Here is a 15,729-nt window from a genome sequence, read left to right on the forward strand (position 1 = left end):
AAAACTTAAGTCTTGAACTTGCACAACTTTTGAACAGTCATGTTTTGACCTTATCAGAATTTCACCTAAACGTAGGAAGGCAGAAAAGGCTAAGAGAAAGACAGCTTTTAACAGTAATCGAAGTGAGACATCCACAATACATGACTCAAGACCACTCAGCATGTGTTTTAGTATTGGCTTTATTATTGGTAAACGCGAATCACTACATGTACCGCGAGCATTATCACAACCCTTTAGCATTTTTCGAACAATAAATGGATTGGACTGGTCATCAATATTCAATACTTAATGAATGTAACTCAAAGCAGAGACATGAGAAGTAATTGTTGAAGGACTGTATGACTTAGCAAATAAATGCCCGATGAATTTACAAATCATTACAGAAGATAATGGCAAACATAATAACAGCTGTAAACTGACACAAAATTCCCGTAGCAGCTTCCAACTGTGTTTATAAGTTGTTCTTGTTGATTTGGACAAAGCAGACTGTTGCAAACTCTGAGATTGCACATCTAAATGTATAACAGGTGGCATGGCACTAATATTGGTGTTGGGGACATGCTGAAATTTGAAACGAGACAACGCATCAGCCACTGTATTGGATTTACCAACTACAGTCAAACCTCGGTAGCTCGAACTCCAAGGACCATTTAAATGTGTTCGAGTTATCAGGAGTTCGAGAAATTGAAGTTCGTATATATTCGGATTTCTTTCGTTGGCGATCCGAGTTCGACTTTATCATTAGAAATTGCTTACTTCCTCCGAAGTTGTGTTAGTTCGTGGATCTTTTTCATTCGCTTTCGGAAGATTATGTTGATTTACGGACATTAAAAATGCTAAACTTTCTTTTAAAAACGTCCGGAGTGCGGGTTCATTGGTCAATAATTTGTTTTCATCCTATTTTCTTTCATGGTTTCATCATACCGACTTCGGAACATTCTCGAACTTCAATTAGTTTTATCAAAACTACCTAATTAGTGATGACTTATTACCTGTAATTAACTAAAATGACACTGATTAATGATAGGGTTTCAGTTTTTCACACCTTTTATTACCCAAGCTGACAAAATGGCTGACGAGTTCGAGTTAGTGAGGTTTATTCTCTGAGATTTATTACCGAACGGACCGACCAGTCAGTTCGAGTTTTCGAGAAATCGAAGTTCGAGAAAGCCAAGGTTATTTATATTGATTATATAGGAGAAAATTTTGGTACTTTGAATTGTGTTCGAGAAATCCCGGGTGTTCGAACGAGTGAAGTTCGACTGTACATGTTTTACTCGGAACCGAACATTGCACTTCATTGCTGCAAACACTAACCTTCGAACTAATCTCATTACCACAGAGTGTTTACATGATTGTTTGTAGGTTATTTCAACGACTGCCTGATTGTCAGACAAGAAAAGCACCTTAGAGTTAGTTAATTCATATCCACAGAGTTCTAAAGCTGAAACAATAGGAAAAAAGTTCTTTCATAATGATATCATAAGCAGCTAAGACAGGCGGCCAACTCTCAGCAAACCAATTATAACCAAAAACGGCAGCAAAACAAAGACTACCTGCTACATCAGTATATAACTTGAAATGATCAGAGCATAAGCAATGGTCAGACATGAACATTGATTTCCCATTGAAAATGTTTGATTTGACATCTGAGATGATGATGGTTCATTGAAATCTTGAACTTCAAGGTAATCCGGATTCACAGATGTTGAAACTGATATGGAGGTCCTGGCATATTTAGATGGTGTCGACCTTGGTGGGCGGTCATCAGAACGTTTTGTACGACTTTGTAGTCTTTAATTAATGAAGCTGTAAATAAAATATGAATCATATCACGTACGCAGATATATGTACATGTGTACATGAATCGAGTAAAGTACATTGTAATGTATACTCAATACAACAAATGGACGTTGGTAAATATATTGATGGTTACATTCCTCAATCAAATGAAAATACATGTATGTATAACGGTGTGTTCCCATTTCGCCTTAGCTGTGAATTTCAGGTAAAAAAGGTAAAAAAAAGTACTAAGGCGAAATGGGAATTTACAATAAATCCATTATAAAAACACAGTTATTAATTTATGGCATGTTTTGATAACTAAATAAACATAATTAAGAACACATTTAATTTTTCTTTACTTTTTTGTATATTTTAATGTGATTTTATAAATTTTTTTTTGCATATTTTTCTGCATAAAACATAAAATATTTCTATGTAGAAAGTATTTTTAGTACCGTGACACAGAAGACCGTCTACACCGCTTGGAGAACCAACTTACGACCGTCGAGAAGAACTTTGTGGAGTATGGTGACGCAGCATCTTACATCTTGAAGCTTGATTAGATAACAGTTTAGTGACAATTTAGTGCTATGAACTTTATGAGTTTTGTGATCATATTGTGATATTGTTTTATTCAGATGAACATTTCATTCTTATTAATGCACTATAAAATAGTAAACACTAGTGTGCTATTTAAAAACTAATATTGTGCTAATTTTAGTAATGAACTATTGTGCTTTCTTTTGTCACTGTTTGTGAAAATATTCCATTTTGCTTATTTATTTAGCCTATTGTTTTCCAATGACAAGTTTTGATGTAATTTTGTTTGTGATTATGAATGAGTATGAGAATGATGTATGCTTTTGAATGGATTTTGTTATGCTATCTGTCACATTAATTACATGCCAATAAAGCATAGAAATTGTTACTTTAGTTATTTTGTGCCTATATGAAGTTGAATAAGATATGGTGATATAAATAAAATCTTGTACACTTAAAAAACATATAAACATTACACAAAAATATACAATTACATTTGTATTAAACAACAAATTAACAAATTAAATCTATGCTTATACAGTCGTATAAACACTAATTACTCTTGATTAGATGTTTACATAGGTTCCCATTTCGCCTTAGTTTATACAAAATTGTACTAAGGCGAAATGGAAATATTTTTTAGTATAAGAATTCAGAGCTAAGGCGAAATGGGAACAAGCCTGTATAACTACATGTATATAATGAACCAATAGTCAAACAAAATCATTGATTTAAGTGAATAAAATCACGTTTCTTATTTGTAAATGTTGTTTATCAGAAACATGCAAGAAGATGTACCAATGGACAAATACTTGTATACTGACATCATATGTTATTTATAAAAACTGTATAAAGATTGAGTGTATGCAAAATATATTTATCAAACTTAAAATAAGTAAGAATAACTTTCATAAACTAATAGGAACAACAAAATGTATATGTAAAATATACCTGGACATTCATGATAGAATAGAAAGTGTTCATGTATATGTACATGACCAATAAATTTGAACTATGTCTAAACTGAAACATGTTGTTCTGACATATAAAAAGATTGCTGCAAAAATATGTCGAAGTGATAATATAAACTAGAAGCAGCGTAAAGATAAAAAAATCAGATATGTGCATATTAACAAAAGCACTACACAACTGGCACCATATACCAATGAAATGGGGTACCATGTACCCAGATGTCTTTCAAATATGAGAACATGTACCATGAACATGTCAGGCACCATGTGCAACAAAAAAGAGACATCAAAATAAGTGAAATGCTGATGAAAATATGACACAAAAGTTAAATCAAAATAGATATCACCGAATGAGATGCATGAAGAATGGCACTTCTAACGCTCCTGAAGAATTTTAGCATCCCGTGGTGGTTGAGGTGTACACCATCCCTTCCTAAATGACTGCAATCCTTCAGAAGCCATGATGGTGCCTGAAGATGATGTGGTCTAAGGTCTCGGTTAAAATGGTAGTTTGAAGAAAAGTGTTCGTACCAATAATTACTAATTTAACAAATAAACCGTAATGTTAATAGTTGGATAATATTGTTTAACACCTCATTTACTGGTGGAATCGAAAGATCGTTGCCACCAAGTTTAAGATACACGATGTCTGGTACTAGTGGTAGACATAAAAAATCGTACAGATCTGGTCTGTGATGAATTAATTTTGGCATAGTAAGGCCTCCTTGGCAACGGATATAAGTAAATATTGAATGCATTGTGATAAAGTCTTAAATTAGTATGATAATTGGATGAACGACAGAAATTTCTCAATCTACGTATATAGTTATGTCCTATAATTGCAACATGTTCGGATTTCATATTTCCGGAGAAGTAGCACACATGCGCAGTCCAAATAGTATAAATATAACTTCGCAGGAAGCAACAACAAATATTAAATAACCAGTATAGAGTATATTGCTCGTTCAAAAACGTCACTAATCAAAATAAATCACGAAAAAGATCGCACTATATTCCGAAGCAACGCATGTTGCGTCCAATTGCACACGAAAAAAGTAAATGTAAACTTAACGTGTTTGTGTTTACAAGCAGCGTCATCCAAGTCTAAAGGTCATGATGAAGACAAATGGAACAAAATGAAAGTTTAAAAATCCAGCGCGAAAATGAAGTCACAAACACGGTCAAATTATCAGCTACAATTCACGTACATAAAAATAAAACGATAAGCAACGCAAAAAAATTCACCAGTAATAAAAATAGACTTCTACGTGATAGAGATAAATTGTAAGTGTCACAAAACCCCTTTCTAACAGTTTTATTGGTCAGTAAATGACCAATTACCTCATTCATGGGTCACCAAAGGGGAAACTTTTACATTAAAACTTGTGAATAAGAAAGACACAGTGAAGAAAAATATCACTAACACTACCTAAAATGATACTTTCAAAAGGTGTTTACATCATTTATACCTGAAATTTCAATCTTATTCGTTGCTTTCACTGATGTTGCTAAACCACTATATCTTAATTAGTGGAATGAATTTTCTAGTCTTTTATATCAAATACTTATCAGACTTCACCTATGGTTAAAAGTGTTGGCGACTGACGCAGAATGACAGCAAAATACTATCTGGCTTCTACATTAAATGTGTGCGAAAAATATGCAAAATTTACTGCCACAGAACATTCGCCAATCATGATCTTTACAAGAAAAATGTACAATGTGAAATCTTGACAACAATTAAGAACAGAAAATGAAAAGCTGCTAATTCCTTCACAAAACCAAACAGCATTAAAGTGGGTACCAGCAGATAGACCTGGGTAAACATGGAGAAGAACCATTGATAGTGAAATAAAGAACATTGACAAAACCTTGGAAGGGAATTAAAAAATGATAGCTAAGACAAGACAAAACCGAAGGAACTTGTTTAACCTCTATGTGTCACTGAGTCGGATAGAACTAGAGACTTTGCATTTCGAATGCTAGTCATGTCTCAGAAAAGCATCTATGTTTATATCGAAATAATTATTGTAGAATTTCTTCTGCACTGTCAGATCATATTCTGTTTGCAAACTATTTTGCCATAGAATGTATTCTGGCTTTTTCAAAATAAGTAGATCATATTTATAGGAATAAATGAAAGTACATTTGATTTGACCTATATATCTATTTGTTTAATTTTTATACATCACAAAAATATACACAGACATAGTCTAAACCCGATTTTGATGTTAAAGGAATAAAAATTCATAACTAATTGTCGTAAAGACGTCCAGAATACATTTTGAAATAATTGATCATTCTATTCATCTTATTTCTTCAATAGTTTATTACTTTTTTTAAATGAATATAAAATGTAATGACTAGATTGGCGGATTAATATTCGAAATTACCACTGACCTTAAACAAGGTTAACATTACAATGTTACAACTTTTTATCTTGAACTTAATGCATGCTTCACAATGATCAAGATCAATTTTGAAGGATACCTTCTGTGGTAGGGATCGGCAGCTAATACTTTTCTACCCAACACCTTTTGCCCCTGACGAAGGCCGTAAGAACGAAAATGGGGCTCATCTTCCGTACTTTTTTTCGTTTTTTCGTTTTTATATTTTTAGCTCACCTGGTCGAAGGCCATGTGAGCTATTGCCATCACTTGGCGTCGTCGTCGTTAACAATTTTTCAAAAGTCTTCTCCTCTGACAACACTTGACCAATTGGAACCAAACTTGGTATGAATGTTTTTTTGGGGTATCGTGCATAGAACTGATGTTGGAATTTCTGATTCATCGAAAAACATGGCCGCTGTTACTAAAAATAGAACATAGAGGTCGACAGTAGTTTTTGGCATATATCTCCAAAAGCGTTATGTTTAGCCAAATTTTGACATAGGGATAAAAGTGTTCAGCATGATGAGATCTATCTGTGGTCAAATTTTCATTTTGATATGTTAAGCCATGTTGGAGTTATTGCTTTTTTCGACGTTGTTTGCTATTTTGAATGTTATTTCTTGCAAACATCTTCTCCTCTGACACCACCTGACCAATTGGAACCAAACTTGGTATGCTTGTTTCTTGGGGTATCGTTCACAGAACTAAAACGGGGATTTTTGATCCGTGGAAAAACATGGCCGCCGTTACTAAAATAGAACATAAGGGTCAGACTGTAGTTTTTCGCTTATATCTCCAAAACTGTTAGGTAGCAAAATTATTTCTATAGCTGAAAAGACCCTTATCATAAGGCCTTCAAAAGTCGTCAGGGATCAAAGTTGTAATAATTATTGCCCTTGAAAGATGAAAAATGACAGTTTTTTTTACATTTTCAGCCAATATCTTTAAAACTATAGAAGAAAGAAACTTTCTTCCACTGAAATGATTCATATTACAGTCCTACAAAAGTCTTCTTGAGTCCAAATTGTTGGACAACTACTTTTTAAATTCATTGATATATTTTAAACTGAGATAATGTATAGATGAAGACTTTGTACATGTGATCCACCATTTAAAATCAACCAAACACAATGTGAAAATGTACTTTAATTATTTATAAAGGACGTTTTATTTCAGTTATATTTTGATAAGCTATGACTTGTGACATATTTGTTTGTTTGTTTTGGTTTTTTATTTGGAATGTTTAATGATCTTTTTAACGTAACAGACAAAAAATAGCCTTTCCATGAATTGTCTTATAATTTGGATTTTTCTTTAGTATTGAGTCGACAATGATGAAGCTTTCACATATTCAAGGTTTGTCTAGTGAAACTTCAAGTACTTATTCTTGTCATATTCATGTAAGAGCGTCATTCTAATAAAATACTCGCATCACTCGTGGCACAGGATTGTGGAGGAAATTGAAAACAAATCCGGTTCACAGCACATCATCCTTTTGTTTTATCAATTGTCAGTAAGATAAGGTATTTGTTGGTTGTTTGTTTTTTTAATTATTGTGTTAGAAAATAGACGTATTTTCAATTGTAGATGGCATCAGTGAAAACACTATAGTTCACGGTTTTTTACTGAAGTGTTCTTCAACTACTGATTGGTGATGTCACAAAGTAAAACTACATTGTTTCTTATATTCAGAACAAACAAAGTGTGAATTCGACTATCCACATTATTCAAATTTGATTTAAGTGAATGTTCGTTAACTTTTATAATTATGTTTATTTCCTACGCTTCCTATGTGTCTTTTAAGATATTGTCTTTGTTTAAGCCAATTCTATATATGCATTATATTTAATATTTATATATATTCTATATATTAAATTCATTTTGAGCCATCTACAAGTGACATCGTGGTAAAAGGAACTATATTTAGGTCATTTTGTATGTTTCAAAAAAGGACAAACAAGATAAATCATGAAAGAATGACAACTAAACCACGAAAATGTACACTTCAATACAAATAATGATTGCGAGATATTTCCTTACTTAAGATTAATCATTAAAATACAAAATGGACGAATTTAATCACGATCACGTGTTGTTAAAACGAGATCACTCCAATCTTGCATGATTATAGATTGTCTATAAGTTAATGATTGTCCGGTCGGTGTATAAGCCGTAAGAATGACGTAAACCTCGTTGACATTCTTAGGCAATTCAATTTCTAGTGATGTAGTTTTCACACCGGTTGTCGTGGATAAATCTGTATATCCGTCGTCAGAACCGACTGAAATTTTAAAGGCTGCTACTTGTGGATGTTTTTGAAATACATTCTCCCAGCATAGTCTGTAATCATTGTTTCCAAACCTCAATATTTCAATTCGAGATCCTAAAACGTAAGTGGGAAAGACACAGTACAAATCATACAACAACAAACCTACATAATAATAAAACGACCACTTTAATATCAGGTATTGAAAGTACTTGTAGACAGAAGTAATGCCTGTTTCATACCACGCAAGTTTTTTCCTCCCTTGGAAGAAATTTTACAATGTTATTATTTATGTTCTGAAGAAAAGTACTGGGTTATTTTGATCTTTTTGTTATTAAATGCATTAATTTCATACCATACCTTGCGAAAGTTATAGGAATGAAAATGAATATATTACATTTTGGTCCCTAAAACAAATAATTAGATGCTTTGTAGCACGTGGATACTTTTGCTCGTCTCTTTTTATTATATTTCTTTTTTGTTTTGTCATTTTATTTGTCTGTTTTGGTTAATGATTTTTGTTTGTTTAAAAACTACATAAGGTCTCTTCAAATTTAAACTGAATGAATCCGTTTGGCAAATTTTTGAAAATCTAAATGAAGTTGGGCATTTTACTTAAAATTGTAAAGCTAGTTGGGAAACACACTTCCTTAACATTCATAACTGGTTCCCATTTTTAAAATAGTAATTACATCTAATTGTGAATCATACCTGTTAACAATGGTATTCTGCAATCTACATTAGCAGTTCTTTTAATTGTTTCACTTGAACATCCTCCGTAATTTATTGCCCGTACAAGCAGTGTGTACTGCTCCTCATCGTGAACTCCGAAATTGCGTAGCCGTATATAGTTCTTGGTAGATATATTTGTCCACTCGACTATCTTGGTATACTCTCGATAAAATTCAACACTGTATGTATTTATTTCAGAGAGATCCTTGAAACCGTCCCAGGTAAAGGATATGAATTGACTATGGCCATCAGAGCAACTGTTTGCAGTACTTTCATCGATGACATTCACGTGTGACTCAGAAAGTGGAGGTAGGTACGACACAATCAAAGGACCAAAGTGAGCCGTTCCCATGAGTTCTACACGGTTCACACACTGAACAGTAGTGTATACCTTACTACCATGGGGCAGCTGCAAAGGATGAGATCTCAGATCCTCCAAGGTTCGTGTCTTTGTATTTTCTAATATATCACAAGATTTTAATGAACTCCCTATAAAATAAACATCAGAAAATAAAAAAGCAATATTTCTTACTTACTTTTATATGCGAAGCGAAGCATAAACAGATTGGGTAGTATCAATGTTTACATGTAAATATATATTTTGTAAACGTTATGTATTATGATAATGTTATTTGACGAAAGCACAGGCGTCATCTTAATTTTATCATTTGGAGAACAAAAACATTATCCTATAATATCCGTGATAGTAATATTTCATTTGTCACTAAAAGGGAACTTTTTAGTAAATTACAGGTTTTTTGTTGATACAATGAAGCAACCCGGTTTAACAAAATTGTTTGAAAAATATTTTATTATTTGAAATATGGTATCTACCTACGAATATTTAAAATGATAGTTTGTAATCGGACCTTACAGATGCAAATTAGTTGCATTGAAATTAACAATACTTGTTAACTTCAATCAAAATTATAAATTGCACATTTCCTCTTATTTTCAAAAATCGGAACGAAGACTCTTTTTAGATGAAAGGATGTTCAATGTTACAATTGGATTATTCAAAGTTGTTGAACAGAAGTAGTCGTCTTACCTCTGTCCTAAATATATGTTGTATAACCTTTTCTTTTATTTATCATTTGGCATTTTTCGACTTTGAAATAAACATATTCCAGTCCAAAATCTCATTTGAATCTATTATAATAAGTCTTAAAAATGTTTTGCATTGACTCGCAAGAAAGGTCAACTTTTAGTGTTTCAACATGAATAATTCTATTTTCGTCATTTGAAAAAAAAAAAAAAAAATACAGACTACGTACCAATACAAAAAGAACAAAATTTAATTCCACTTTCAGGATCTTTAACTGCCCAGCGCGCTGTTATGACAGTTAAAGTGTCATTTTGTTGATAAACGTAGGTCTCTGTCACAAGACCTTTTGCAATCACTGGAGGCGTCATATCGAAAACAAATGGCTTTGACTTAAAGTAGCTTGTAAGTCCTGCATGGTTCTCCGCCTTAGATGTAATAAAAATTGTCATGCCATGAGAAAAGTTTCCTTTTATGACGTCATGTTGATGTAACGGAAAACTACGCATGGCTAGAATTTCTTTTCCACTTGGAATACTACCAACCCCTACAGATATTCTACGGATACCACTTTCAATATCAAGTGCTTGAATGCATACTGATATCTCATTTTGAGATATTTGTTGGGCCGTAACGGCATCGTGTACCTTTTTGTCAATTCTCATTGTAGAACATGCCGATATTTCAACATAAGCTGATGCACCACGTTTGATTTCATAGAACTGCAGGAATATGTTCACTACTCCATTTTTTTCAACTAAATAGTTATAATCGGATACTACAGATTCATCTGCATTTTTTTCAAACGGTAGCACCATAGTCATATCATTAATTAATATATATGTCACAAAATTTGACTCAACCTTGTCGACCATTACCTTGATTTTCAACACATCGTTTTGTTTACTTGATATTGATTCAGAAATGACATAATGGGAATGACTGATGTTGTAATACGACTGTTTAATAAGGTCGAAGGTAACGCACTCGAATGACCCAGGATGTGTTCCATCAATGCGTAAAGGCTGTGATGCAACAATTAAACTTTCATGCCCAGCTGCGTCAGTTGCTTTTATACGAGCAGTTATGGCGTCTCCATGCAAAAGTTCTACAGGATACAAAAAGTGATTTAAATTTCCTATTTCGATAAATTTAAAAGACTTGAATCTGTTCAAACCAGAATTATTTACTTCAAACGCAATCATATATGATCGTATAGAAGAATGCTCATCATTAAAACCATGCCATGAGAAAAATAATGGTTCCTTTACTGATTGGTACATCCTATTTTTATGGAGTCTTGTATTAAATATTACACCCTCCTTTGGTGCTTTATCATCAAGCAGAAATCCATCGGAACTGACACCTGTCTGAAGACCAATGGCATTGACTGCTATAACGTTTGTGTAATATCTGGTTCCTGGCTCAATGTAAATACCAGTCCAAGTGATTTGTGACATCACTCCAATTTTTGTCATAGAAACAATATCATCGACTTGAAATAGAAAAGTAGTATTGAATAATTTCATGACTAATTTCGGTTTACATTTCCTTCGATGAGCCGTTAACAAAACAAGCATTCATCAGTCAATCATTGTACCATAGTTATGGAAACAGAATACGAAAAGCGATTACTTTAATTTAAATGACTTCAATTTTAATTATATCATATTTTTCTGCAAAGATAATACTATATGTATGAACATTTTTTCATTGATTAAAAATATTACAGATACAAAAATTTCAGTTGAATCTAAACAGGGCGCATATTAAGGATAGAAAGTTAAGGTAAATTAGGACGGACATAACACACGTACCACCTGGGGTTGTTCCTAGTGATACTATGAAATCAATAATGCTACTTTCATCATCTGAGAAAACACCATCCCAGCAGCCATAGATAGTATAATTAGATGTTATGTAATCCACATCTTCACCACATTGTATAATAGAATCTGTAACAGGATGATGTTTATGTATTACTGGGGGAGTGTGGTCTATCCGTAGTGGTAAAGATGTTGTTGTAACGTACGTTTCTTGTGATAACCATGCTCGGACATACGCAACGTAATACGTACCATGACTAAGTTCACCGGAATGTAAGCAGTGGAAAGCCTTTTGTCTACTACCAACATCGTGCCACTGACTTTCAACACTGAGGTTGTATATTCCTTCCCCTATGTCTGATCCATTTCTACCAAAGCTGTATTCGAATTTTAGAATTGAAACTGTTATGGGTGAGAAAGTCCAATTTACAGACAAACATGTGGATGAAGTGGATATTAGCTTTGCTGAATCGATGGTTCTCATAGAAATGTCAATACTAAGCAGTGGATTTCGTTCTGGTTTAGACGTTTTAGTGCATTCATGATTTTGTCTAGGTGAACATTTCTTTCCGATAATGCCGCACGTACAATCACATAACGTACATTTGTCCCTACAAAAATTCAGGGCACACGAGTGCATCTGTATAATAAGTGATCCGTGTGACAAATCTGATGCTGTCGGGGCAACATCGACAGTAACTTTAGTTTCTAGTGTTGCCAGACCTGCATTGTTAACTGCCCATAGTGATAAAATTACAAAAGGTGGAAGATCCTGATTTAATGCCTTTACTTCAACGGATTCAGTGTCATCAGTACCATTTGGCATAACCATGAGATTATCAACGACATCTCTGCTACTGTAACCACTTCCTATGGAAAGATGGTAAGAACGAATACCAGACTGAGAATCGAAAAACCCGTACCAGGAAATGTGGAAAACTATGCTTTCATTAATGAGTTTATACCACATTGGAAGCTTAAAACCTCCTATTTGTGGTGGTGACGAATCTACTAGTATTTCGTCACTGAAGGACGTAGTACATAAATCAGCAGCATTACAGGCCGTCACCTTTATCTTGTATACGTCACCTTGGCGAAGTGACTCATTTCGCGATAAATGTATTGTGTAGTCACTATTAGCTGACACTATGACGTCATCAAGTGGAATATGCGAGTCAATTTCACTAATTACCGAAATTGAAGTTCGGACAATTGGGCTTTTGTCATCATTATATTTCCACATTACTTTAAGAAAAGAAGGATCGGATATCACATAGCGGCCGTTGTATTTTTCCATATGCACGTTATCTATGTAAGGCTTTTTAAGAACACTGGGAGGAGTTTGATCTACGATGAACCTCTCAGAACTTCTCTGTATGCACATTTTGACCTTATTACAAGCAATAATAGTGACATAATGAGGGACTCCGTCGGCCATGTTTAAATCAGACTTCAATATTGATGACCTCATTTGTACATCAGTTAGATTCGCCACGTCACATGAAAGTTCAGATGTGCCTACACAAAATTCGAAATGATCGAGGCCAGAGTGTGGATCTTGGAAACCTACCCAAGTTGCACGGACAGCCTTCCTGCAAAATAATTTTACTTTTGTGCTGATGTATTAAGTATTAATTAATGATTAGAGGGATTTCATATAATGATGGTTCTACCAAGGAATATAATTATTTATTCTAGAAAACGCTAAAGCATTGTGCGTATAATGGCCTGCATTAATAGCCCATGTGCCCATGTAGAAACTTGCATTGAACTTTTCAAAAGAATTAGTCTTGCAGGTCATCTTTTTTTTAGTTTTCAATTGATACTTACCTATTTGACTGGTATCTTGAATGTCTCCCTGGATCACCTACGACAACCAAACCTGGCACTGGGGGTGATGTATCAATGATTACACCGTTAGATGTTGCTATACTACACAGTTCCACACCATTACACGCCATCACAGAAGTATAGTATCTTACGCCATGGGTAAAATCGAATTTCCAAGTTGTTGCTTTTAGATATAAAGATACATCGCAAACAAAATTAATGTCATTTTCATGTCTTGAGCATGACAGATTAGCCAAATTGCAAAACTTTTTTCCTCAAAATTTAACTTGCTCCTTCTTAGAATTTTTTTCATCAACAGTAGCAAACTTTTACTTATAAAATAACTATGATTAGTCGTCTCTCAAATTTGTAAAAAGGTGTGATTTCCGTACAAAATTTAGAATATCTACACTTTGTTAAAGGGTAAAGGAAAAACAAAAAAAAAAATCAGTAAAAGTAAAAATAAGCTAATCATTCACCCTTGCAATGAAGCAACTGAAAAGATCTTCTTAAATACGACTACTCACTAGTTTGTAACCCAACGTTTGTGTATGGAAAGATATCATCATCTCTTGGTGTTGTTCCCAAAGCCACTTTGTAAAAGGACAACTTAGAATGTGGGTCATAAAAGCCAAACCAACTAATACTGACCGAGTTGGAATCTGTCTGATAATCAATATCTTTCTAAATTACAAATAATAAGGTGAACTGCATTATTGGATTGTATTTTTACACTTCCTCGTTTGCTTTATGTAAATTAAACAATAATGGAAGTTTTGAAGTGGTTTAATTAACTATACATAAAAATAAGAATAATTCAAGAATATTCACATTTAAATGTTAATAGATACAGCTATTTATAAATAAAACACAAGTAAAAAGTGTAAAATGTTTTGTATTCTGACTGCAACAGGAAACATGACATTTGGACTTATAATTGCATCCTTTATTAAATTAACAAACACGATTTGACGACGCACTATAAACAACTATTTCATGTATTATTATTATTTTTGTTCTTATTTTTGTTTGTTTGTTTGGTTTTTTTTCTTTATCAAGTTACGGGAAAGTTACTAATCATTTGATGCATTAATATCCATTTCTATTACCTTGACATTTTCTCCTTGACTGGTTTCCATTACATGTCCTACAGAAGGCGGGGAGCTGTCTATAATAAAAGGCAAGGACCCAGTGTAGGACTGGTGTCCAGCTCCGTTCGTGGCCTAGAAAGAGACATGTATGGTACCATTCATTTCATCGTAAACAACACCTGTTTGTATAATCTCAATGTATAACTCAGTTAATGGAGTTAAATGATACAAAGGTCATCTACAATAAATAATTCTTCATTTTCTGCTTAAATGAGAAATTAGAATTAGCTGCTATATTAAATAAAACGTACCCTAAGAATGGCGTAATATGTATGTCCATCATGAATTACACCACCAGTGTTTATGGTGACAGCATCAAGATATTCACGGAAAGGTAACACATCAGCTGAGTTGTTATGCGATCCTATTCCTATTTCAATCCTGTTTATACCACTTTCTCTGTCTTCTATTCCAAACCAGCGGAGGGATAATGTCTGAGCAGCAACATAACCATAAAAACTGTCTTCAACTTCAATAACCCCAGATGATGGAGGTGAAGGGTCATATATCACGTGATTAGAGACAGCATCGACGGTGTGATTCATGTGGTTAAATGCTAAAACAAAGTACAATCAATAAAAATGGGATATCCATTGGTGTACATATGCAGTAATGTTATTTCTCAATTATCTTTCGCAACAAAGTTTATATTAAATTCATGAAAAGCAGATCTTTAAGTCATTTTTGCATCTGTATTTTCCCTCAAAACCTCTGCCAGTTGCATAATTGGCCTGTCCTAGTTTCAGTTTATTACTTTGACATTCACATAATAAGCATGTACTGGTTTAAATTTATTACCCCTGACAGAGGCATAATAAGCCCGTCCAGGTTTAAGATGCAGCCCTTCAATAATAACAGCTTCTGACAGACCGACGGATGTAAATGGTAAAACATCATTGGTACCTTTAGACGTCCCTTCAAAATATAACAAATGTTTCGAGCTTAATGTGTTGGTAAACACAAAATTAGCTGACAAAAATATTTGTTATTTACATATATAATCATCTTACCGTTACAAACATGTTACCTTACTTTCTTACACTATCAAATATTTGGAAGTAGTTTTGAAATATCTACTTTATTGGAAACTTCAACTTTTTAATGAAATTTAAGTAATAAGTAAATGTTCATCAGAATGTTTATCGATTAAAATGTTATTTAAGTATTTATTTATCTATTCAAATTATCACTTTTTT

The 15,729-nt window shown here is 33.4% G+C and overlaps 1 protein-coding gene across 2 annotated transcripts in view; it reads right to left on the reverse strand.

Moving 5' to 3' along the window:
• Nucleotides 1-5,520: 5,520 nt before the first annotated feature.
• The window catches only part of LOC148607950 (uncharacterized), a 28,917-nt gene continuing 18,708 nt past the window's right edge, over nucleotides 5,521-15,729 (reverse strand). Inside the window, exons 13-21 of one of the 2 annotated variants that reach the window (XM_088545283.1) lie at nucleotides 15,332-15,448; nucleotides 14,785-15,089; nucleotides 14,492-14,605; nucleotides 13,910-14,048; nucleotides 13,383-13,566; nucleotides 11,544-13,144; nucleotides 9,959-11,221; nucleotides 8,664-9,173; nucleotides 5,521-8,069 (exon numbers count right to left, since the gene is read on the reverse strand). In XM_088545283.1, the coding sequence (XP_088401409.1) occupies nucleotides 7,762-8,069; nucleotides 8,664-9,173; nucleotides 9,959-11,221; nucleotides 11,544-13,144; nucleotides 13,383-13,566; nucleotides 13,910-14,048; nucleotides 14,492-14,605; nucleotides 14,785-15,089; nucleotides 15,332-15,448 (4,541 nt within the window). In that variant the 3' untranslated portion in view covers nucleotides 5,521-7,761. Of the gene's footprint in view, nucleotides 8,070-8,663; nucleotides 9,174-9,958; nucleotides 11,222-11,543; nucleotides 13,145-13,382; nucleotides 13,567-13,909; nucleotides 14,067-14,491; nucleotides 14,606-14,784; nucleotides 15,090-15,331; nucleotides 15,449-15,729 lie in introns of both variants that reach the window. The other variant, XM_088545282.1, reaches the window with a different exon arrangement.

The sequence above is a fragment of the Perna viridis genome, chromosome 9, assembly GCF_037379345.1.
Source record: "Perna viridis isolate PV_CMFRI_1.1 ecotype Kerala chromosome 9, ASM3737934v1, whole genome shotgun sequence".
In the NCBI taxonomy this organism is placed as follows: Eukaryota; Metazoa; Mollusca; class Bivalvia; order Mytilida; family Mytilidae; genus Perna; species Perna viridis.